This window comes from Grampus griseus (genome assembly GCF_964374135.1).
Source record: "Grampus griseus genome assembly, chromosome: 15".
Lineage (NCBI taxonomy): Eukaryota > Metazoa > Chordata > Mammalia > Artiodactyla > Delphinidae > Grampus > Grampus griseus.
Genome location: NC_139009.1, coordinates 57,018,458 through 57,045,486, shown reverse-complemented (window position 1 = coordinate 57,045,486; position 27,029 = coordinate 57,018,458). Strand labels below are relative to the sequence as shown.

The 27,029-nt window shown below is 36.0% G+C and overlaps 1 protein-coding gene across 1 annotated transcript in view; it reads left to right on the top strand.

Moving 5' to 3' along the window:
• Positions 1-27,029, top strand: part of PPP3R1 (protein phosphatase 3 regulatory subunit B, alpha) — a 59,161-nt gene that overhangs the window by 21,054 nt on the left and 11,078 nt on the right. Inside the window, exon 2 of the mRNA XM_082672876.1 lies at positions 10,983-11,022. Within this exon, the coding sequence (XP_082529002.1) occupies positions 10,983-11,022 (40 nt within the window). The remainder of the gene's footprint in view (positions 1-10,982; positions 11,023-27,029) is intronic.

The following is a 27,029-nucleotide window of genomic DNA, read 5'->3' as shown; positions in this document are numbered from 1 at the left end:
TCAGTAAAAGAATAATCTGGTGTGTTATGAATTAGTCATAGTGTAAAATAAGAGATAAATAAGTTAGACTGCATTAAAATTAAGAACTTTTCTTCATCAAGTGGTACCATTAACCATTCTCCACTAAAAGAATCTTGGGCTCCTTGGAGAAATAGCTGATTTCAGGACTGGGGCAGGGAAAGTACAATGTATGCTTGGAACGTCTTGTGCCAGAAGGTTAGGAAGGCCCATAGAATGATGGGAATATATTAAAAGGACACAGGAACCAGCCTGAAGGGGAAGGTTCCCACTGGCCAAATGTGGGACAATTTAAACATCAAATTAGATAATGATAAAAGATTATAACCCATTGAAATAAAATCCATTAAGTCCATACTGAAATACCTAAGTACATATAGATAGGAAGGAAAAAGAAATCTTTCCCTGCAGGAGGAAGCAAAGTAAAAAATGTTGAAGGGGGCTTCCCTGGTGGCGCAGTGGTTGAGAGTCTGCCTGCCGATGCGGTGGACCCAAGTCATGAAAGATATAAACAGACTGAAGAATTGTTCCGACTTAAAGTATGCTAAAGAGAGACATGACTATTGAATACAATACATGATCCAATATTTCTTTTTTCTATAAAGAATGCTATTGGGACATATGTATTGTAGAATAATATAGAATATTATTATGGAACCATAATAAAGTATTAGAACAAATAGAAAATAGATCCATAGTCTACTGGTTTTGTTGCTGTATTGGATTGCTTTCTTTTTCACTGGTGAATTTCTCTTCAAATGCTAATACTCTCGATTTGCAAAATTTAAATATGATCTTTGGATTGGATCAGTAGTTTTCAGAGTGGTCCATGTATACCCGGGAAATCCCCAAGGCTCTTTCAGGGGGTCCATGAGGTCAAAATGTTTTCATTATAACACAAAAATAATATTTGTTTAATCCACTCTGTTTACATTTGCACTGATGGTGCAAAAGCGCTGGCTGGTAAAACTGCTGATACCTTAGCATGAATCAGAACAGTGACACTGTACTGTACCAGTAATCATTGTATTCACTGCCATGCAATTGCAGTTTTAAAAAATACCAGTTTCACAATATCCTTGGTAAAGCAGTAAAAAGTATTAATTTTATCAAATCTAACCACTACATGTATCTTTAATACCCTGTATGACGAAATGATATGTATAAATCATCACTTCTGCGTATGTCATTTATGGTGGTTGTTTTAAGGGAAAACAAGCACTTATGTGATTTTTAAGCTGAAGTAGCTATCTTTTTCATAGAACACCAAAATTGCTTGAAAACAACTGACAAAATCTGGTCCTTCACACTTGAGTATTTGACAGACACGTTCTCAAAAATGAATAGTGAGGCTGTCATTTCAAGGAAAATAACTGACACATGAAATAAAGAAGACCTCAGCAAAGAAATAGAAGATATAAAGAACAACCAAATGGCAATTTAGAACTGAAAAACAATAATTGATACAGTGATGCAGTGTGTAAACTGATGCAGTGTGTAAACTCAACAGACAGAGGAAAGAATCAGTAAACTGGCAGATAGAGGAAAAGAAATTACCCAGTCTGAACAGCAGAAAGAAAACAGACTGATAAAAATAATCTACAGAGCCTCAGGGAACTGTGGGACTATAAAAAAGATTTAACACTTGTCTCATTGGATTCCTGAGAGAGGAAGAAAGAGGGCTTCTATCTCAAGAACCAAAAAGAAAGAAAAATCTACCCAAAGGAAGGGAATAAAGAAAAGTGAAATTGAAAACAGAACAGTAAAGGAAATCAATGAAAGAGCTGGTTCTTCAAAAAGATCAATAAATTGACAAACTTTTAGCAAGACTGAGAGAAATTAAAGAAAAAACAAAGTTATCAGTATCAGGAATGAAATAGAAGGTATTGGACTTACCTGGTGTCACAGTGGTTAAGATTCCGCCTGCCAGGGCAGGTGACATGGGTTTGAGCCCTGGTCCGGGAAGATCCCACATGCCGCGGAGCACTAAACCTGTGCTTCACAACTACTGAGCCTGTGCTCTAGAGCCCGCGAGCCCCAACTACTGAAGCCTGTGTGCCTAGACCCTGTGCTCTGCAACTAGAGAAGCCACCACCATGAGAAGCCCATGCACTGCAGTGAAGAGTAGCCCCTGCTCGCCGCAGCTAGGGAAAGCCTGCGCGCAGCAACGAAGACCCAATGCAGCCAAAAAGTAATAATAATAAATTTTTAAAAAAGAGAAAGGTATCACCATAGACCCTGCAGATATGAAAAAGATAATAAAGGGAATACTATGAACAACTCTACCAACATAAATTTTAAAAATCTTTTTTTTTTTTTTTTTTTCCCGGTACGCGGGCCTCTCACTGTTGTGGCCTCTCCCGTTGCGGAGCTCCAGACACACAGGCTCAGCGGCCATGGCTCACGGGCTTAGCCGCTCCACTGCATGTGGAATCTTCCCGGACCAGGACACGAACGCATGTCCCCTGCATCGGCAGGTGGACTCTCAACCACTGCACCACCAGGGAAGCCCTACAAACATAAATTTGACAACTTTGATGTATGGACCAGTTTCTTGAAAAATACAGACCACCACATCTCACCCAATATGAATTAGGTAGTTTAGCCCTATTGCCTTGATACAAAAAAAAAAAAAAAAAATCCCAAGAAGAAAACTGTAGGTCAGTATTACTATATCAATGTAGATGCAAAAGTCCTTAACAAAATATAAGCAAATAGAATTTATGGCTCATTGCAGGCAGGGATGGAGCAGGGCTGCTTCACTATTTGAAAATCAACTAATACACCATATTAACATGCTAAAGAAGAAAAATTACATGATCATATCAGTTGATGAAGAAAAAGCATTTGATAAAATTCAGGACCCATTCATAATTTGAAAAAAAAACATTTAGGAAAAAGATACTTAGGAGGAGCTAACTCAGATAAGGAACATTTATAAAAACCTACCTTATCCTTAATGGTGTATTGGGAGAATCAAATTCTTAAAATTTCAGTTATTAAAAAACTTTAGATTTTTACTTTCCTTGATGCTCACTTTTATCTTTTAAGCATTTATATGCACTTCAGATAAGCAAGCAGTTACTCTTATTACTGAAATAATATTTATACTTCACAAGGAGAGTCTATAACCAAATAAGACAATGCTGTCACTTCTTAAAGTCTGCTAGATAAAGATGAATGTCTAAATATTCTGACAGCATGCCCTTTGAAAATATTCTAAACTTTACAGTATGCATCTATAAAATTTATTTTGGTTTTCTCACATCTTGACACTTTAAGATCAAAGAAACTCTAAACAAAATGAGATAAAAAGATCCAAAAATATTTTTTTCATTTCTTTGCCAGAAAATTTCTTTAGAACATATTTTCATATTCTTACTGATTTTTTTGTATACCAAAATTGATAAGCATAATAAATTTATTTTTAAAATGCTGAATAATATGGACTTGAGGAAAAAGTTAGAATCAATCCAAATGTCTTTATTTGCTGAAAGACAAAGTTTGCCAATTACCACAAATCAGTTTTTTTTCTAGGATAAAATCAGACCATCTTAGTAACTTTTAAAACAGATATTCTTTATTCTCAGAAGTAGAAGACAAGTGTTAAATCTTTTTTATAGTCGCACAGTTCCCTGAGGCTCTGTAGATTATTTTTTTCAGTCTTTTTTCTTTCTGTTGTTCAGACTGGGTAATTTGTTTTCCTCCATCTGCCAGTTTACTGACTGTTTCCTCTGTCAGCTCTATTCTGTTGAGTTTACTTACTGCGTTACTGTATCAATTATTGTTTTTCAGTTCTAAAATTGCTATTTGGTTCTTTTTTATATCTTTTATTTCTTTGCTGAGGTTTTCTATATTTCATGTTTCATGTGTCAGTTATTTTCCTCAAAGTGACAGGCTCACTGTTCAACACATTGATGCTTAAAATTCCACTTAAACCAAGTTTTTTAAGGCTATGTAGATTTTTACATGCACCTGTAAAACTCTTCCTTCAGTAAATTTAGGATAATGTTAAATCTGGCTAGGGATATAAAAAGATAATAAGAGATTGTTGCCATCCTGGACTTTATAATCTGAGAAAGGGACTAAATAACAGATGAAAAAAATTATAAGGGTCAAGATTACTAATAAATAGTTTCTGGTTCCTCATGATACTACAAGATAATCTGAAAAATATATAATTTGTTATCTTGAAATGCATATGTGTCTTATGAAACTAAAGATCCCATATGGTTTTGGAATAATAGCATGACTGGAAACTATATTATTATTTTTTAAGAAGTGATAAGATTTTTATCTTAACTAGAGACTTAAATTTATGTGTTCTGAAACAATTCCATTATACCTGGGACTCCTTATTAAGTTATAAAAATCACCTTTATTGAGGTATAACTTGCCATATAATAAAGTTTACCAATTTCATGTGTACAGTTAATGTGTCCTGATAAATGTATATAGTTTTTTAAGCATCACCACAATCAAGATGTAGAACATTTCTGTTACCCTCAGATGTTACTTGGTACCCCATTGCATTCACCCTCCGATCCGTGGCAACCCCTGATCTTTCAGTAACTATAGTTTGCCTTTTCTAGGATTTATAAATGGAATCATGCTGCATATAACCTTTTGTATCTGCGTTCTTTTAACGTAACTTTTGAGAATTATCTATGTTATGTGTATCAGTAGTCTTTGCCTATTCATTAGTGAGTAGCACTGCGTTGTTTGGATACACCACAGTATTATCTATTTGACAGCTGATGGACATTTAGGTTGTGTCTTGTTTAGGCTATTAACAATAAAGCTTCTATGGACATATGAGTACAAATCTTTGTGTGGCCATGTTTTCATTTTAGTTCCCACCAGCAATGTATAAGAGTTTCATTTTTAGTTGACACTTGATATGTCAACATTTTCCTTTTAGCTACATGTACTGTATGTCTGGGTGGTAGTTTTCTATTGCTGAGTAACAAATTACCAAAAACCTAGTAGCTTAAAACAGCACCTATTTATTGTTTCATAGTTCTGTAGGTCAGAAATTTAGCATGGGGTCTTCAGGGATCACAGGGCTGACATCCAGACTGAGTTCTTATCTGGGGGTTTTGAGGAAGATTCTGTTTCCAAGCTTATTTACGTTATTGGCAGAATTCAGTTCTTTGCCGTTGTAGGATTGAGATCTTTGTTTCCTTGCTCACTGTCAGCTGGAGGCCACTCTCAGCTCTTAGAGACTCACTCCATCTCCCTGGTGTTGAATTCTTTGGCTTTGAATCTCTGACTTCCCCTCTCTCTTTTTAAAAGGCTCTTATGACTAGAACAGATCAACCTGAATAATCTTATCCTAAGATCAGTTGTTTTGGAACCTTAATTACATATACAAAATCACTTTGCAGCGTACCTAGATTAGTGTTTGAATAACTGGGAGATGTTTATATACCAGAGGCTGGAAATTTCAGGACATCCTGGGATTCTGCGCAGCACACAACCATTTGTTCTACATTTTCAGTAACACTTGGTATCTCTGTTTTTAAGTTTTAGCCACACACAAACACACACTAGTTGCACATGTAGTGGTATCACATTGTAGTTTAAATTTTCATTTCTCTAATATCTAATGGTGTGAAACATCTTTTCGTGTGCTTATTTGTTATGTATGTATCTTTTGTTGTAAAATATCTATTCAGATCTTTGGGGGGGGGTTTTCTTTTTTTTTCTTTTGTATACTGCTATCCATTTGTTTTAGCATCAGTTGTTGCAGAGGTTTTCCCTCACTGAATTACCTGGACATCTTTGTTAGATATCACTTGACTCTGGGTGTTTATGTATTTTTTTTTTCATTTTATTCTGCTCCATTGAACTTTATGTCTACTCTTGTACCACTGTTACTCTGTTGATGACTTTAGATTTATAATAATTCTTCAAGTTTTAAGTCCTTCAACATTGTTCTTCTTTTTCAGCTTGTTTGCTGTTTATATCCTTTGCATTTCCATATACATTTTAGAATCAGTGTATTGACTTCTATAAAATATTTTACTGGGATTTTAATTGGGATTGTTTTTTATTTGTTAATCAGTATGGGAAGAATTGCCATCTTAATGAGTCTTCTGATCTATGCACATGATATAGCTTTCTGTTTTTTTAGATCATCTTGAATTTCTCTCAGTTATGTTTCATGGTCTTCATTGTACAATCTTTGCACATATTTTACTAAATATTTTGTATTTTTGATGATTTTCTAAGTGAACGGGATCCTAATTTCATTTTTCATTGCTTGCAGAATGTAGAAGTACATTCGATTTTATATATTGACCTTGTATCCTGTGACCTTGTTTCATTTATTAGTTCTGATAGCTTTTTTGTAGTTTGTCTAGGATTTGTCTACATGTACAATGATGTCATTTGCAAGTAAAGGCAGTTTAACTTCCTCTTTCCAATCTGTATGTCTTTTATTTCTTTTGTCTTGCCTTATTGCACTGGTGCAGATAACTTTATGTTGTTCCTGATCTTGGGGAGAAGGCATTCCTTCACGATATTAAGTATGATGTTAGCTGTAGGCTTTTTGTAGATAGCCTTTATAGACTGAGGAAGATTCTTAGTTTACTGAGTTCTTGTTTTGTTGCGAAGGGGTATTTAAATTTGTCAGATGCTTTTATTCTATCTGTTGAGATGACCATAGGTATGGCATTTTTTATTCTGTTAGTATAATGAACCATGTTAATTTTGAATATTAAACCAACCTTGCATTACTGGGATAATCCTCAGTTGGTCATGATTTTTATTCTTTAAAATATTTTTCTGGATTTAATTTCATCAAATATTGTTAAGGATTTTTCCATCCATGGTCATGAAGAAATATTGGAGTAGAGTTTTCTTTTTTGTAATGGCACTGTCTGATTTTGCTGTCAGGGTAAGCTGGCCTCATAAAATGAGTTAGAACTATTCCTTCCCCTTCTGCTTTCTGAAGAATTTGTATAGGATTGGTATGTTTTTCAGACTTTGAATATATGATAGAATTGACCAGTGAAGCCATCAAAGTCTTTAGTTTTCTTTGTTAAGAAGGTTTTGTGTGTTCTTTTTAAACTCCAGTTCAGTTTATTTTAATAGCAATAGAGCTGTTCAACTTTATTTTTTTCTTGAGTCAGTTTTGGTAGATTTTATTTTTCAAGAAACTTGTCCATTTCATCTAAGTTATAAATTTTATTTTCATACTTTTTTTGAATATCCATTTATTTTTCTTTTAATGTCTGTAAAATCTCTAGTGATTTGCCTGGGGTGTTAGTTATTGACCTTTTCCAAAAAATGAGTTTTGGTTTTACTGATTTTTCTTTCTGTTTGTCCATTTTTTAGTTCATTAATTTCTGCTTTTTTTTTCTCTTTTTCCCCTTGCCTTGGGTTTAATTTATTCTTTTTCTAGCTTTTCAAGGTGGGAACAGATCACTGGGTTTTGGACTTCCCTTGTAATAGCATTTTCCTCAAAAGACTGCTTAACCTGCATCCTTTAAATTCTGATAGCTTCCGTTTTTACTCTGTTCAGAATATTTTCTGATTTCTCTCATCATTTCTTCTGTGACTCATGGGTTATTTAGAATTGTGTTGTTCATTTTCAAATATTTGGATGTTTCTAAATACCTCTCTTGCTTAATTCCATTGTAATGAAAAAATATATTCTGTATGGTTTCAAACCTTTAAAGTTTATTGAGACTTTTTTTTAGGCTCAGAATAATGTCTGTCTTCGTGAATGTTCGTGTGCAGTAGAAAAGAATATTTTGTTGTTTTAGGACATCTTGGTTGATAGTGTGTTGTTCTGATCTTCCACAACTTATTTTTTCCTTTGGTCTACTTATTTTCTGTTATTTACTGTGAGAGAAATGTTAAAATCTCCAAATATGACTGTCTGTTTAACTTTCAGTTCTCTGTATTTGACACATTTAATTTTGAAGCCCTGTTATTAAGTATATACAGTTGGCCCTTGAGCAACAGATGTTTGAACTGTGTGAGTCCACTAATGCAGGGATTTTTTTCAATAAATACTGTAGCATCGATACTACATGATCCAAGTGAATGCATGGATTTGGGTATCTGCCAGGGTCCTGGAACCCATTCCCTGTAGATACTGAGGGATAACTATATATGAAAGGGTTCTGGGACCCAGTTACAACGTATTTTTCCCTACACATCCACAGAATTCTCAGATAGCAGCTGGGTGTCCTGCAATTCAACTCAATTCTGACACTATCTAGAGATAGCATCAGCTTCCGCAGGTTAAGGGCTCAGTCCTACAAACTGCCCCCTCCCCCGCTCCTTTAGATGCGAATTGCAAGTCCAGGTTGTTACCTGAAGTTCTGACCAACCGGTTATAGATTGGAGGTTCCAACAACCCCCACCTTGAGTTTGAGTAATTTGCTAGTGCCACTCAGAACTCAGAGAAACATTTTACTGCCTAGATCACTGACATACTATAAGAGGATGTAACTCAGGAACAGCCAGATGGAAGAGATGTCTAGGGCAAGGTGCATGGGAAGGGGTGTGGAGCTTCCATGCCCTCTCCAGGTGCTCCAGTCTCCCTGCATCTCCACATGCCCCCCAACCAAGAAGCTCTCCAACCCATCCTTTTGGTTTTTCTGGAGGCTTCATTAGATAGGCATGATTGATTAAATCACTATCAGTGGTGATTGAGCTCAGTCTCCAGCCCAGCTTAAATCATTGGCAAATGGTTTAACCCCCAGCCTATCTCTCTTCCCTAGAGATTGGAAGGTGGGACTGGAAGGTCCAACCTCTAATCACACGATTGGTTCTCCTGGCCACCAACCCCTACCTTTAGTCCTTTCCTATAGTCACCTCATTAACATAACAAAAGAAATCTTTATAGCTCTCCACACTTGAGACATTCTAAGGAGCTCTTGTGCTAGGATATTTCTCATTATATATCACAATATATTTAGGATTGTTACATCTTCCTAATGAATTGACTCTTTTAAGGTTATGAAATAGTCCTCTTTATCCCTGGTAATATTCCTTGTTCTGAATTCTACATTGTCCAGTATTCTTAGCCACTGTATCTTTCTTTTGATTATTACTTGTGTGGTATATCTCCTCCTGTCTTTTTAGTTTCAGCCTATCTGTAAAGTAGACTTCGTTTAGATAGTATATAGTTGTATCTTCTTTGAATTGGAGTTATTAGACCATTTACGTTGAACATAATTAATATAATTCTCAAAATGCTTGGATTTAAATCTACCATCTTGCTAGTTACTTTGTATTTTTTTCCTCATTTGATTTTTGATCCTTCCTATTTATCTGCCTTTTTTTGGATTGAGTATTTTTATGATTAATTTTTTTTTTTTTTTTTTTTTTGCGGTACGTGGGCGTCTCACTGTTGTGGCCTCTCCCGTTGCGGAGCACAGGCTCCGGACGCGCAGGCCCAGCGGCCATGGCTCACAGGCCCAGCCGCTCCGGGGCACGTGGGATCTTCCCGGATTGGGGCACGAACCCTTGTCCCCTGCATCGGCAGGCGGACTCTCAACCAGGGAGCCACCAGGGAAGCCCTGGAATAATATTTTTTAAAGGGTATTTAAAAAATTTAGACATGAAAGAATATGTGAGACAGTAAAAGATAGGAATCATGGTAAGAATCTTAAGGTCAATTAAGTAAGGTGCAAAATAAGTAGAACTCCATCTCTGCTAATTAATAATGTCATTTTTATTAATGTTTGCTACTCCTGTCTCTGTTTTAATATATGTTTGATGTTTAAAGTGACCTAAAACTAGATTAACCAGTTAAATTATCTGCTATAATTTTCAAGGAAAAGACTAATTATTGTCAGCAAGGTAGGAATTAAAGATGCTAATTTACTGATAAACTTTTCTCAGACCTTAAGTTTACTCAGAATAAGAGATACTTTTAAGAGTTTAAAAGCTAGCCAGCCACACTAAAATGGTACTTCTTATTTCAGGCGGCACTCAATAACTTCTTAGGATACATAGGTATATTCAAATATCAATATTTAAATGTTAATCCCATTGTACACTTGCTGCTAGACAGGGTCAAGATTAGATAGATGGGATATAGGATGCATGGTATAGTCAATCTGTTGTTGAACTTTAAAAATTCAATTTGTATTACTTTAAACTCTGTAGACTTTTAAAAAGATTTTCTTCATGATTTTTACTTTGTGTGAGTCTGTTATACTTGGAATTTTTACAGTTTTAGATTTAGAACTACTTCTGGTTCCATTGCTAATCAAATGGTGTGATCTTTCACCAGCTTACTTGACCTCCCTGGACGCAGTCATCAAGAATTTTAAATGTAGGCATTGGGTCAGGTCTGTAGTTTTTCTAGAGCACTTTTAAGTAAACTTTTTGTAAATTAGGAGTTCAGGCGAATTATATTAGAGTTTATCCATGAGATAAGACTTCTCATGAAAAGAAAAATTTGGAGTTCAAGTGGCTGGCTGTCTTACATTGGACCTACCTTCCTATTAATATTTTTCTTATTTTTGTTGCATAGCGTACAGAACATTCTGTTTCAATGCAGGTATAAAAGGATTTTTGTTTTCTTAACAGCTTTGCAGTCTCAGTAAACTCTTCAATTAAATAGAAATGGCAGGAGAAGCTTTATTCTGAGCTCTACCCAAAAATGAGTTCATCCAGCAAGACAGCTTAGTGCACTGACAGTCTGTAGTGTGTTAAAATTTGATATACAGTATGTTTAGGGTGTTAAAAATATTTAAAATAAATTTTAATCAAATCTTTGCATAAATCTTAAGTGACAGGGCCACAACTCAGGCCTGTTTAATGCAAGAGCTCTTTCTATCATACTGTATAATTTTTTCATCAAAAATATTTATAGATCTAGACACATTTCGTTTATGGCTTATTTCCCGATGTTTTGTGACTCAGAATATTTAAGTTCAATCTTTTAAAGACATTTGTGCCAATTTTATGACTAATTTTTTTTTTTTTTCCTCCAGGGAAATGAGGCAAGTTATCCTTTGGAAATGTGCTCACACTGTAAGTCAAATATTCTTATCAAGAACTTCTTTTATTTTCACATTCTATATATGTATGTATGTAAATCTTACGCCTCTATAAATTTATATAGCGAAGTTAGCCCTTAACCATTTTAAATGGCAGTGAATTTGACTTAGAGTGTTTCTGAGTTACCAGAATAGGGAAAGATTTTTTTATAGACCTCTTTATTATTAGTGTCTGCACTATGTTGTAATTACAAACCGACCCTCAAATCTCAGTGGCTTAACCCAACTGAAGTTTTTCAGATTAACAAAGCTGCAAGTAAACAGTTAACTTACTTAACTTGTGGTTATGTAAAATGAAGTGCTTATTGAAGGCAAAACAGAGACAAAGGAGCTATCGTACAAGACGTTTCTGGGGAGGAGGAGTATAAGAAGTGTGGGTGGGCTGGCTGTTCTGACTATACTGGAGAACATAAAGAAAGAAAATGACAATCTTAGAAATTCTTGATTCAAGGATCAGAGGACCAGGGAGCTTAAATAAAAATCAAAAGGTCTCTTGTGTGAAAGTACAATGATTGAGGAAGAGGGAGATCATGAGAATTGGAATGGGGACGCTGGTAAGTTTAGATACCGTCCTGAGGTCCCAGAATTCTCAAAGTCTTCTGAACCTTCCTTGCCCTTTCTGCCATCCCTGTTTGATGAAGCTGGTCCTGCCTTGTTTGGAGACATCTTACTTTGCAATGAGATGTCTCTTCTTTTTTGTCTTATTAAAACCATTTCCCCATTGCTCATTGTTCCATTAGTCTCCTTTATTTTCCCAGAACACTTGTCAGTTTCTTTCATTCTCATCAACACCTTTGCTTGCTTATGAGCTCTGGATAAATGCTCTTCCATCAGCTCTTTTCTTGAGCAACTTCATCGTCTTTCAGATCTCAGCATAAATGTCTCCTATAAAATGTCCCCTCTTCGGAGATGTTTTCTCTTTCTATGCTCTCTTCAGATTCTCTCTAACATGGGCAGTACCCTGTTTATTTTCTTTAGAACAGTTACCATAAGCTTAAATTACTTGTTTATTAATCCATTTTATTTTCCATTTTATAATTTCTACAGTTTCTTAAACTTTTTTTTTATGGTGATACTCTATGACCAATGACCCATAGTTTGGCCATCCGTACTACTATTTACATTTTATTTTACTGTTTCCTCCCAGGCTTTCCTTTATGAATTTCTTATATAATTTTGATCATATGTAGGTGTGTATTTCTGTTTTAAACATGAAGATAAAATGTTGTATCCAGTGTATTGTTAGAACTGACCAAAACCAAACCTAATTATGACTCTCTAGACCAGAGGTTGGTAAACTACTGCCTTACCTACAGTTTTTTTAATAAAGTTTTATTGGAACACAGCCATGCCCATTTACTCACATTGTCTATGGCTGTTTTTGTTTGACCTCTGAAATGTGGTCAAGATAGAGTACTTACAGACTAGTGCTCCGAGTGTTATCTAGATCTATAATTCTTGTCTGTGCCATAATTGACATGTCAGTTGTATAGTTTCTTTAGAATTGAAAGAGTTCTGCTCAGAATTGTGCCTTGCCACTTACTGTTCAGCTTGAGCCTGTTGTGTTTTCCTCCTGTTGCTAGTGGGCAAGAAGGAGGTGTAGAAGCCTGTAATTAGCTAGGATTCAGGCTGCAAATAGAGTTGGGGTAGGCTGTTGGGAGTACAGCTCCGAAAAGTATGAGGTACTAGGAGGTTAGTTTTTGTTTCTTGGTCAGGGAACAGAGGTCCTAAGGGGGCAAGATGTCCCAGGTTCTTACCTTCTGCACTCCTTTAAGATCTGGGACTGAGGGTCATTTACCTGATTGCAAAGAAAAATGTACCAGGGCAAAAGGCAAGATGGATGTTCCCCTCGCTACATCCAGGATGGTGAAAGCCAAGTTTTTTTAAATAGTAAGTATTTGAAATAGATTTCATACAGTGTTAAAAGCTATCTCTTTCCGTTTTATCTTTAGAACTTAGTAAGTCTTCTTTCTTAGGACTTCATCTGTGCTTTGATGAAATTTGAGCCTTGTCACTAAAGATCTGTACTTGTCAGTGATTGTTCAACTAGATATGAATCTGTCTGAATTCTTCTGTCATCCAGTAAAAATGTAGTTTTCCTCTATTTTCTAATTGGTTTACTAGAATATATTTTATACATGATTTGGATGAATTTGAACGTATTCACATTAAAACCACCACTTTTTTCCCCACCCACACATTGTAGTAAGTCTTGTTTTGCTCATTTGCAAAACTTCTTTATTAATGGGAGAGCTTAGTGTTATTTGTAAACAGCTGTTACCATGTATAAAATGTTAAAACCAATCCTTGAGGCACTTTACTTTTTACACTTCCCCTGTTCAAGTTGTGCTTTCTCTTCCTTTCCAGACCTAGCTCAGGTCTGTGTTCTCTGTGAGGCCTTCAGTAGTCCTCTCACCTTAGTAGTTACTGTCTCATATGTTCTTTTAGTATTTAAATTATGCTCTTTTTTAAAACGGTAGTAAGATTCTAAATTGTATGCTGTAAAGTACTGTTTTTAACCCTGTGACACACAGATAAGTACCCACAGAATGCTTACAGTCTAGCTACTGGGATAAAGAGAAGAAATGCATCAATTTTTACAGTGGAAACAAACCATTATGAGCAATAGAAGCAAAGGTTCCAAGGAGGGAAAATTACCTTTGGTTAAGAAAATTAAGAAAAGCTTCATGGAAGGGGTTATGTTTGAAATTGTTTTTTGAAATCTACATAAGATTTGAATGCTGATTAATTCTTTCACCTGTCTGGTCATTTGTCCCTTTCAGTTTCCTTAAATTCCATCCAGATCTTCAATATTTTATCTAAACCCCCTGCATAATTCTTTCCAGTACCCTACCTTTAATCAGTGATTTTCATCTCCGAATGCTTAAGAAAACCGAGAACATTTTTAAGTGTTAACCTCATTACCTCCTCACCCCATCACCCCCTGCCTGCCACACACGGAAATTTTCCCATTTTCGTACTCATGCTTAATAACTCCTTCCTTTCAATATCAGAGTTTAGGTTATACCTCTCTTATTCAAGGTCAGCCTTGGCACTTGTGCTTTTGATCTCATCCCCTCTCATCTCTAGGACCTTATGTTTTTAGTTTCTCTTTGTTTTTACCTGTGTCTCCGCGTCTTCATTTTTCTTCACGTTACAAACATAATCAACTCCCCTTTGATCCTGATCCTGCGCGTGCCTCCCCGTTCTTCTCCTTTCTTTCTCATATTTGAGCTTTGCATGAGCATATACAGTGATCTCCATTTCCTTATTTCTGCCTGCTCAAATCTGGCTTTCATCTCCTACTACTTTGCTGACACTGTTGTTATTAAGGTCACCTTCCTTGTATTTATTTATTTTGTTTTATTTATTTATTTTTTGGGGGGGCCACACCGTGTGACTTGTGGGATCTTAGTTTACCGACCAGGGATCGAACCTGGGCCCTTGGCAGTGAGAACACAGAGTCCTCACTACTGGACCGCCAGGGAATTCCCATGGTCACCTTCATTTTATTGACACATTGCCTAATTGCTAAATCTGATGGAGTGGAAAGACCTGTAAAATCATTTGTGCTATTTGGGAAAATTTGAGCACTGATTATTTAATATCAAGGAATTAATTATTAATAATTAATGTTTTAGTTGTAATAATATTGTGGTGTAAAAGAATACCTTAGAGATAGATGATAAATACTGAACAGTTATAAGGACATGGTATGTCTGGGATTTGCTCTAAAATAATTGAAGTGGGTGTATAAATAAGATTCTAATGTGTCAGTGGTTGAAATTGGGTGATAGATATGTGGGATTCATTTTATGAGTCTCTCAACCTTTGTACGTGTTTGAAAGTTTCCTTTATAAAGTTGTTTTTTTTTTTTTAATGAGTGGAAAAAGGAGGCGGGAAATAACTAAGAGTAATATCAAGGAGAAGTAATTATTCAATTATAGTTAAGTATGGCATGCAGTACAGCAAGCCTTAATAATAAGAGGCGGTTGAACTCATTTTCACCCGTAAAAGATTTGAGGTATTGACAGTGGAAGTGGAAGTGCGATGCCTGGCATAGAGCAGATACTGAGTAAGTATCTGTTGACTGAATAAGCTAGTAAGAGCTCAGAGCTGGACTGTAGAGACAGCTAGTTGGATAATTTTAAAGGCTGTATCTTTAGAAAAACCCAGTAGTTACCAATCACCCCACTTGTTTTCATAAATAATAACAAGTACTTACATGGCATTAACACATGCCAGGCACTGTTCTAAGCATTTCACATACATTTATTTACCGTCTTAATCCTCACAGTAGCCTCATGAAAGAGATATTGTTACTTTCCCCATTGTATAGATGAGAAAACAGGCATCAATAACTGGCCTGAGATCATACAGCAGCAGGTAGAGTAACAAAACCATGATTTAATCTCAAGCAGTCGTGCTCTAGAGTTATATTTTTAATAACAATACTGTACAGCCTCTCTTATAGTAACTCTTACAAGTTTAATGTTATGTTTGTCTACATGAATGATTTTAGGCAAAACTGGACTTGTCTAAGACATAGTTAGGTATTCTCTGATTTTTTTTTTGTCTCTTAATTGAGTGTTTGCTTTTTGTTGAGTTAAATTATTTTAGGCCATTGTGACTTTGTTTCTGTCTGTTGGCTAGCCTGTCTGGAGTAGGAAATGTATACTCTGTTGGGGTGATTTGCTCAAAGTTGAGACTGTGGTTGTAACTTGGCATGATAATTTGGAAAAGTGGCTGAGTGCAAGATACTAGGTTAGATAGTTCAGCAGAGGGCTAGATTGGAGCACGGGAGGAAGTATTAGTGGAAAGTCAGATTCAACTAATATTTTTTTACTGTTGATAAAACCAGTATAATTCTGAATAATTTTGATAAAGTTGGTGAACAGAGGGACTATTTTGTAGATTGAATGTAGATGAAAGACTAAAACAGTCTTTTATCTGAAGAGCTTTCTCAATTTTCTTTCGTTAGAAGGTGAACCAAGAGGAGCTTGGCAGCCTCTGAAGGAACGTTTCCCTTTGCATAATGAACTATCTGTAGAAACCTTGAAGACACCTTTAGCCATTAGGACACTGCTCTCATTTTGAGTAAACAGTCTCATTCAATCCGTTTTGTTTCTGGTTTAAATACTTACAAGTGACTTGAAAACATAGAGATCTTGACTTCAATTTGTGCTGTTAATTTCTGCTCACAGTCAGTTGTCTCAGCGAGGTTTACATGTTCATATTCTTTACTTAGACTAGGGTTTTTCTTTGTTTTGAAAACAAAACTTTTTCACTGAAAAGGTTAATCTAAAGTTAATTTGATTTCCTCCTTCATTTCTGCATTCTTTTTTTTTGAGTTTGCTTTAAATATTTTACATTTATTTTTTTCTGCATTCTTTTATGTTTTCTTTCTTATATGTACCGGCTTAACTCACTTTAATTTTTTTCTTTTGTTGCTGAAATGATTTTAATCTATAGGTGAAACACTCTTTAAATGATACTCAGAATACATTACAATTTGGTTTTAAGATAGATTTGAGTTTAAAACAGGTCTTACTCACAATGATTCCGGTAAATCAAGTGCTCCAGAACACAATTCGGAGATGTAACAATTATGTGATGACTTCTTAATTGTCCAAGGGGATGAAGATCTTCTTCAAATATGGAAAGAAATTAAATCATTCTATAGTACTAACCTCTAAGAGTTATTCTCCTTTATAGACTACAATATTATTGTCAGTTTCATATGCTTTTTTTTTTTGCTGTATGCGGACCTCTCATTGTTGTGGCCTCTCCTGTTGCGGACCACAGGCTCCGGATGTGCAGGCTCAGCGGCCATGGCTCACGGGCCCAGCCGCTCCGCGGCAAGTGGGATCTTCCCGGACCGGGGCACGAACCCGTGTCCCCTGCGTCGGCAGGCGGACTCTCAACCACTGCGCCGCCAGGGAAGCCCTCATATACTTTTACTTTATGAAGAACTCCTGCAGGAAGAAATTTCTGAAGGTCTTCCCAGATATAAACAGCTACATTTTCTGTCGTCTTACGACATCTACAAAATATGGCACATCCAGATCCAGCTTCTTATGATCAAGGGGCTTCATAATTGCCTCCTGTGGAGCCGATGGGTTGCGCTAAAGGAGAGCAGGCGGGACACTCGCGCCCACCGTCGAGGGCTCGAACCCGCTTCGCTCATGGTTTTGCAGGCCCACGTCCCGCCAGCGCCTCGTGCCCTCCAGTTCACTTGAATTTTTCAGTGATGTGTGTTCTAAAGAGTAATTTCTGGTTTACTCCCAAATCTTTATTTATCATCTCAGAAATCTTTGGAGGAAGCTTTTAATATCCATAAAAATTTTATGTCACTAACTTTGAAATTGACTTGTACACTTGTTACTTTAGGTTTAAATCTTCATAAATGTATCAAATAATTCATGCTGCTTAATCTACCAGCCATGATTTATCATTTACTTAGTAATTAGTGATCCTGAACTCTAATTTATTTCACCTAGTCCAATGAGAATTACTTATATTCTGTTTTCTTTCAGTAAAGCTTTATTGCTGAGTAATGAAGTATAGTGCACGAACTTGAACGCCTAGGCTTGAAGTTGCTACCTTGTTTTGCCATCACAGTACCTTTTTAAAAAACAATGCCTGGATTGTTTACTGTATTCTAAAAATTTCAGGTTTTTAGATGAGTAGTCTTAAGAAAAGTGAAGTGCTAGCTCTGTTTTCTTTATCCATACTGTCAAATTTTGGCATCATGGTAGCACTTAACAAATTGGTAGTTTCAGCAGTGAAGTCCATGGCATGTAGTAATTTCACAGTCTACCACAAAATTGAGTAATTTTGTAGCTGGTATGTAGAAGACAGTTACTTTAGCTGGTTTAAGAAAGCCTAGCTAGCCATTTAGCAAAAGTATAAATTCTTGGATCTCCCTCAGAATGTTAGAGCAAAAGAGATGGAAAAATACGCAAGAAAAGAGGAACTTGGAGAACAAATACAGAATGTAATAGCATCTGTCTAAAAGACATCTCAAAAGTTATATTACATGAAATAAAAGCAAAAATAATCAGTGAAATAGTAGGAGAAAATTTTCTTCACCTAAAAAATCGTATTTTCTGATTAAAAGAGCATTCTGATACTCGGGAAGTTTAGATGAAAAAAGATCTCCATTTGGTGTCAACCTCTTTTGTAGTTCTAAAAGTCCAAGAGCAAAAAGAAAATCCTAAGAGCTGCTAGACAGGGAAAAGGTTGGCCTCAAAAAGAATAAGAGTCTACTGGCATTGGATTTCTTAGCAGCAGCAATAGATATTAGAAAGCAATAGGGCAGTTAATTCAAAGTTCGTTCTGAGTTCCTAAATCTAGAATTTGATAGCAACCAAATGATTACTCAGGTGAGAGGCCAAATTAAAGACATTTCCAGAAATGTAAGGACTTGGCAAATTTACCTTTCATACCTTCTTGAATATGTACCCAGAAAAATGAAGGAGCAGTTAGAGAAAAAAGATGAAACAAGATCCAAGAAACTAAATCTCTTAAGACACCAGTGAAGATCCCGGGATAACAACTATGCCAGGGACCTGGAAAGCAGGTGGTTCAAATTAGAGCAAGAAGCCAGAATTGTCTGTGGAAGATGTCATCAAGAAGAAAGTAAAAGTCATTATATAAATTGTATGCTGGAATTTCTTAATGTTAAGGTAAAAGGCAAGGCAGCAAGGGAAAAAAGCAGAGACTGGGGATGCAGTATTACATTCTTGGCGATAAACCAGATTGAGCTCTCGAGCAGCCATAAATAAGTCTTTTGACTAAATGGGGCTGAAAGTAAAAGAAGACTCTTGAATATGCATGCTTTTGTGAAAATACCATATTTTGGGGGGAGTTGGTGGTGGGGACTGATAACAAAGCTAAAGAAAAGTGCAACTAATATGTTTAACTGCAGCATATCATAGGAAAAGATAAAAGAAAAGCTTGGAGAATGTGATATAATGGGTTAGGGTTGGATTTGACGTACAAAAACAGTGGAACTCTTTGAGAGCCATATCTTTTGATTAAGATATGTTACTGACCTACACGGTATACTTAGGTTAAAAGAAAAAAAGTGTGTGACTTTCAAGCCAGGGTTATTAATAACTTAGTGAGAAAACTTGAAGATGTGCTTTTATGATCTTATAAATATATGCTTATTGCATATTCTCATTTGAACCACAATGTAAATAAACCGAAAAGAGAAGAACAACAGTAATACAAACACCTTCAGCAGGAAAACCAGTAGGAGAACATCTTAAAAATATGTTGTTTGATTTTTATCTACCTGAAGTGGAAATATTCTTATTATTCCCTTTTCTCCATACTTGGCCCAAGAGTGCAGGTTGAGGAACAGCAGTGTTTAGTATCTCTTAGCCTAACCTTCTATGTTAACTCTTCTGATGTAACTAACAAGGAAAGAAATTAGATCGGAAAGTATTTCAAGAAATCCCGTTGCCCAGCTTTTGCCATCAAGCTTTACAGACTGAGCAACTTATTTACTCTCTGGGTCTTTATCCTCATCTGGAGTTTTTCATCTCCAAGGTTTCTTCCAACTTTTTACATTACATGGCTTTTCTATTACAGATTTTCTCCCGAAACTCAGTGAGCTTTGAAGACAGTTCTAAGAAGGTATTTTTAGGATTAAGTGTGTAGCTTCTTTTGTGACATCTTTGGACAGTATTCATTTGCCTTTGTGAGTTTTGAGGTGGTGAATCATTTTTGACTGTATCTTTTACCTAAGGTAGGAGGAAGTTAGTGGTACATAGCATTCACATTTTGAAGAAGCATTCTAGAAGAAAGAAAGAAAACACAGTTAACAATATTAGTAACGAAACAACTGACATCACTTACATACCTACAGATGTTAAAAGAATAACTAGGGAATTTTATAAACAGTTTTATTCCAATAAGTTCTACACGTTGGATGAAACAAGACAAATTCCTTGAAAAAACGAATACAGACAGCCCTCTTTTCATTGTACTTCACTTTATCGTGCTTCACAGATACTGTTTCTTGGCTTTTTAAAAATTTTTAAACAAACTGGAGGTTTGTGGCAACCCTGTATAAAGCAAGTGTATTGATACCATTGTTCCAGCAGCACTTGCTCACTTTGCGTCTGTTTGTCACATTTTGGTAATTCTCGCGATATTTCAAAGTTTTTCACTATTGTTATCATATTTGTTATGGTGATCTGTGATCAGTGATCTTTGATGTTTCTTTTTTTTTTTTTTTTTTTTTTTTTGCGGTACGCGGGCCTCTCACTGCTGTGGCCTCTCCCTGCTGTGGCCTCTCCCGTCGCGGAGCACAGGCTCCAGATGCGCAGGCTCAGTGGCCATGGCTCACAGGCCCATCCGCTCCATGGCATGTGGGATCTTCCTGGACTGGGGCACGAACCTGTGTCCCGTGCATCGGCAGGTGGACTCTCAACCACTGCGCCACCAGGGAAGCCCCTTTGATGTTTCTGTTACGACTTGCTGAAGGCGCAGATGGTGGTTAGCATTTTTAGCATAATTTATTAATTAAACTTAGCATAATTTAATTTACCTTTAAATTAAGGTATGTACATTGTTTTTTTTAGACAATGCTGTTGCATACGTAATAGACTACAGTATAGTGTAAACATAACTTTTATATGCATTGGGAAACCAAAAAATTCATGTGACTTGCTATTTTGCAGTGGTCTAGAACCAAACCTGCGATATCTTCAAGGTATGCCTGTTCCTAAAACTGACACAAAAGGAAATAGAAAATCTTAATAGCATTATATCTATTAATAAAATTGAATTCTTTCCCACAAAGAAAACTCCAGGGCTCAGATGGCTTTACTGGTAAATTCTAGCAAACATTTAATGGAAAAAAATAAAGAATCCTTAAGAAAATAGAAGCTAGCGTTATACCAATAGCAGTACCGAAGACATTATAGAAAACTGTAGACCAGTATTCACCATATGTGTGAATATGTGTTTTTACACAACATATGTGTAAAAATCCTTAAATATTTGTAAGTCAAATCCAACAATATGTAAAAAGGACAGTAAAGCATGGTCAAGTGGAGTTTATCCCAGGAGTACGATTTTATCTAGAAATATCAATTAATGTAATTCACTATATTGATGTAATAAAAGAGAAAAAACATCTTCTTAATAGTTGTAGCAAAGCATTTGTTTGACAGAGTTCAGTAGCCACTCATGATTAATAGTTTTGGCAAATTAAGAACAGAAGGGAACTATATCAACCTGATAAAGGGCACCTACCAAAAACCTATAGCTAACATCATACTTATTTAATGATGAAAGACTGAATGCTTTCCATGGGGAAAAAAGTAGTTTTTCACTCTGACCAATAGTAGTCAAAACTGTACTAGAAGTTCTAGCCAGTACATTAAGTCCAGTAGAAGAAACGTAATACGTTCAGATTGGAAAGGAAGGAGTAAAGCTGTCTTTATTCTCAGATGACATGGTTGTGTATGTAGTAAATCCTGTTCCTAGAAATAAGAAGTGAACTTATTAGCAAGATTGTAGGATACAAGGGCAATATACAAAAAGCAGTGGAATCTCTCTATAACAGCAGTGAACAATTGAAAAAAAAAAAGAAATTTACAAAGATACCATTTATAATAGAATAAAAACATTGGGATATTCAAGTGTAAATTTAACCAAATATATGTAAGATCTATACACCGAACTATGAAACGTCACTGAGAGAAACTTAAAAAGACCTAAGTAAATGGAGGGAGGTACCATATTCATAGATTGGAAGACTTTGATACTGTTAAGGTATCAGTTCTACTCAGATTGATCTGTAGATTCAAGACAATCCCAATCATTTTCAGCAGGGTTTTAATAAAAATTACCAAATAGTTGTTAATTCTATATGGGAAAACCCAGGTCTTAGAAGAGCTGGCACAATTTTGAAAAAGAACAACGAAGTGTGAGGACAGTGTTCCCTGATTTAAAGACTAAAACATAAAACTGTGGTATTAGCATAAGATAAATAAATCAGTAGAACAGAGTAGAGGGTATAAACCCATGTGTGTGTATTCGATTGATTTTTTTTTAAATAACTCTAGTCTTTTATTCAGCTATACTCGATAAAAACATTTTTTTCTTTAATTAATTATTTATTTATTTTTGGCTGTGTTGGGTCTTTGTTGTTGCAAGCGGGGGCTACTCTTCGTTGCAGTGCACAGGTTTCTCATTGCGGTGGCTTCTCTTGTTGTGGAGCACGGGCTCTAGGCGTGCAGGCTTCAGTAGCTGTGGCACACGGGCTCTAGAGCGCAGGCTCACTAGCTATGGCGCATGGACTTAGTTGCTCCACAGCATGTGGGATCTTCCTGGACCAGGGCTTGAACCCGTGTCGCCTGCATTGGCAGGTGGATTCTTAACCACTGCGCCACCAGGGCAGTCCATTGATTGATTAAAAAAATTTTTTTTAATTGGATATTTGACATGTAACATTGTGTAAATTTAAGGTGTACAACATGTTACTTTATACAGTTAACTGATTTTTGACAAAAACATCAAAGGTACCAGTGTAAGGGGAGCCTTTTGAACAAAATAACTGGAATAAAAGTTTACCCTTACTTGTACAAAAAACATGGGTCAAAAATTTAAACATAAAAGCCACAACTATGGAACTTCTAGAAGAAAACATCAGAGAAAATCTTCACGACCACCATAGGCAAGGATTTTTAGTTTATTTGTAAAACATGAATCATAAAAGAAAAAAATGGGTTTCATCAAAATTGAAGGTTTTTGCTCCTTAAAGGCAGCTTATAAGCTGGGAGAAGATACTTGAAATGCCTACACCTGACAAAGGACTTGCACTAATCAGTATAAAGAGAGAATCAGACAACTTTTTAAAGACAGCCCACCTTTTAAAAGGGTAAAATATTTGAAGTCACTTAAATGAAGATATATCAGCTGCCAATAATCACATGAAAAAGATGCTCAAGATAATTAATCCTCAGAGGAACGCAGGCTGAAACTATAATTGCATAGTGCTGCCACCCAGCAGAGTGGCTAAACTTAGAAAAACTCACAATTTCACGAGTTGGCAAGGAGATGTAGAGCTCCTGGAATTCTCAGATATTGCCAGTGGGAGTGTAAAATGGTACACCACTTTGGAAAACTTTTTAACAGTTTCTGAAAGTCAAATGTATGCTTACCCTATGACCCAGCAATTCCAGGAAAACATTTGTTTACAAAAAGACTTAAGTATAATATTCTTAGAATCTTTATTCCTAATAGTCCCAAACGAAACAATAGGAATGTCTGTTAACAGATGAATGCATAAACTGATTGTAGTATATCCGTACAATGGACTATATATATACTACTGTGCCATAAAAAGGAAGAAGCTACTGACATATGAAACAACTTGGATTAGTGTCAAAAACTTAACGAGAAAAGGAAGATGGACACAAGAGTACGTATCTATGATCCCATTTATGTGAAATTCTAGACAGAATTTAGTTACAGAAAGCAGGACAGTGGTTGCCTAGGGTTGTGGTGGGGAGGGGGTGCGGTGTGTTTGTGATTGACTGGAAAGGACCTTAGGAAACATTTTGGGATGATAGAAATGTGCTTCTGTCTTGATTGCAGTGCTGCTTACGTAGGTGTATATGTTTGTCAAAACCTGTAGAATTGTATATTTAATAATGCGTTTTTGGAATATCAGTTATTTCCCAAAGTTGGTTTAAAATTTCTTTTTAGCGTTTTGATTACAACTTGATAATTCTTTTGTTGGTGCTGATGTGTAGCTCTTGTATATTTGATAATTAATAATTTTTAAGTGTGTCATAATTTTAATCTAGAAACACCAAGAGCATGTGTTGCCTCTTGCATTAGAAAATTATGATATACCTCTAGAACCTAGACCTTTTAAAGTGGATGAAAGTTTTTCATTTGTAAGGAAAAGACACAGCACAAATGTCCATTTTTCATAATATGCCCTTTTGATTCTCTTTCAGTATTAATAGGGAGCTTTCTTTGCTTTGTTCTGTTAAAGTATTCTGTGTAGAATATAAATATTAGACTGCTAGGGTAATCACAAGGTTGTTATAAAATTAGGCAGTTTTTTGGAGCTGCTTATGAAGGTTTTATCTGCGCCCCCTAGTGGTTTTGATTTCTTATTTGGGATAACATTGGAAATACAGTCATTACTTTTGTAGAAGATGAATTTTACAGAAGACTTTAAAACTTTTAAATTAATCTTTATGTTGAAAAACTACCCAATAGCTTCTATTGACAACACTATAAGGCTTCATTCTTGTGCTAGTCTTTACAAGGTTATTCAATACATGTTTCTCGGGGCTTCTGGTGGTACAGTGGTTAAGAATCCTCCTGCCAATGCAGGGGATACGGGTTCGAGCCCTGGTCCGGGAAGATCCCACATGCCGTGCAACAGCTAACTAAGCCCGTGTGCCACAACTACTGAGCTTGCGCTCTAGAGCCCACGAGCCACAATTACTGAGCCCACGCACCACAAATGCTGAAGCCCACACACCACAAATGCTGAAGCCCGCGCACCTAGAGCCTGTGCTCCGCAACAAGAGAAGCCACCGCAATGGGAAGCCTGCGCACCGCAACAAGAGTAGCCCCCGCTCGCCACAACTAGAGAAAGCCCACACGTGCAGCAACGAAGACCCAAAGCAGCCAGAAATAAAAATAAATTAAAAAAAAAAAACACATGTTTCTCCATAGGTAATTTTATCATATCTGAGGGCTCTTTCCACAGTACCTCTAAGATCCCTTATTAGGGATCTGTAGTTTTCATTCTATAGCATAGTTCTAAATATCCTGCCATACAAACGAGATTGGGGCATATCTTCTTAAATACATAGTCAGGATGAGAATGGAACATTTTATGGTGCCAGAAAATAAGGAAATGCTCAAATTGGGGATTGTTGAAAAGTCACACAGGAGCCAGCTTGAGGTAGTACCTAAAGAAGAAAGCTGGAATAATTTGGTTAACAGGTAATGTGACATTGGATTTTAACCCATAGGATAAAATAAGTACCCATGAATCCATGCTGATACGAATAATTGAATAAAGAAACAAATAGGGAAAGGGGACAGGTTTGTTTTGTTTTGTTTTTTGACAGGAACAGTCCAGTTAATAATGAGGGAAAAAGAAAATCATTATTAGGCAATACCACAGTAATAGAATTTTGCAAACAAGACCTACCTAGATGATGCTCCAATTAGATCAGAGTTTGAGGAGAAAGTAGGATATTTGAATAGTCTCAGAGTATTCCCCCACCAATATTTTTTTTTTTTTGCGGTACGCGGGCCTTTCACTGTTGCGGCCTCTCCCATTGTGGAGCACAGGCTCTGGACACGCAGGCTCAGCGGCCATGGCTCACGGGCCCAGCCGCTCCCCGGCACGTGGGATCTTCCCGGACCGGGGCACGAACCCGTGTCCCCTGCATCGGCAGGCGGACTCTCAACCACTGCGCCACCAGGGAAGCCCCCTCCCAATATATTTTAATACAGAGGGAAAGATTGTAGATTTATAGTGGAGAAATCTGGCAGAAACCACCTTGGCCAAGTGATCAAAATTAGCATCACTAGTGAAAAGACATGTTGACATGAACCCCTTGATAATGATGCACTGCGAAGGACATATCATTTCTGTGGTATTCTTGCCCCAGAGCATTCTAATCATGAAAAAAACATCAGCAACTCACTCTGAGGGATATTTTACAAAATACTGGATCAGAAGTTTCGAAGTCATGAAACACAAGGAGAAAAATTAAGAGTTGTTACAAATAGGAGGAGGCTTAAGGAAAAATTACAAAAATGTTGCAAAAATCATAGTGTTCCCAAATATCACTCACCCAAGCTTCCTCTGATGGTAACATCTCACAGACTTAAAGTGCAATTATCATTATCAAAATCAAGAAATTAACATTTTTACAGTACTGTTAAACTGTATATTTTAGTGAAAAAAGAAATTGTGACACTGGAAAGTTTTTCTTTTCCAGAATTCTATTCAGGATCCCACATTGCATTTAGTTGTTTCTTTGAAGATACTATTATCACTAGGAGGATTTGATAAGACTTGCTTTATTTTGTTTTAAATTGTTTATGGACTAATAGGTAATAAATTATTTATAAAGTGGCTATTAAAAGAATTTCCTGAAGGAGTAGTCTTGTTGCTACTTATTACTGTTTTACAAATTTGGAGAATTGGCTAAAATTTGAGGAAAATTTATTTTTCTACCATTCTGCTTATTCCTTTTCCTTTTCATGCTGAGAAACCTCAAAATCACCTAACAGTGGAGTAGCAGCTTGGTGTGTGTGTATAGTAATAACAGTGCTTGAAGAGCCAGAGGCCTGCATCTCTTTGCTACTGTTGGGAATCTCTTACATTCTTTTTTTCTAAATGATAAAAAATATATGTATAATAAAGAGAGGTGGTTAATGTTTCTTCATCTGAGAAGATGATGAATGAATAAGCAACCTTTCTATCTCTATTAATATTATATACTCTCTAGCGTTAATATGTCCAGTTGGAAATATTTATTTAAACTTACTGTAGCAACATGAGCTCTCTAAAGGCAACTTCTTAATTATTTTATGTGGTAATAAGATTCTTGAAATCACTTGTTAAAATAGGAAACCATCTAGATTTCACATTTATTCCTGAGTATATTCAAGGGTGCAGTGATCTGGGTATGGTCTCAACAATTTAATTTGCTGTTTTCCATGTAAACATTCCATAGTAATACCTATATTATTATAATATATACCTATATTATAAACTCAGACTAAAATATCTAAGTTTTTAATATCTTAAATTTTAGAGACATACATATATGTATGACTATAAGATTAACTATTACAATACTTTGTATAATATAATGTAAATTGAATATGTAGGCACTTCCAACTACTAAAAAAGATAATCCTCCCAAAGGTATCCTTACAAAAAGTGGAAAAATAACATGAGTTTCAGCT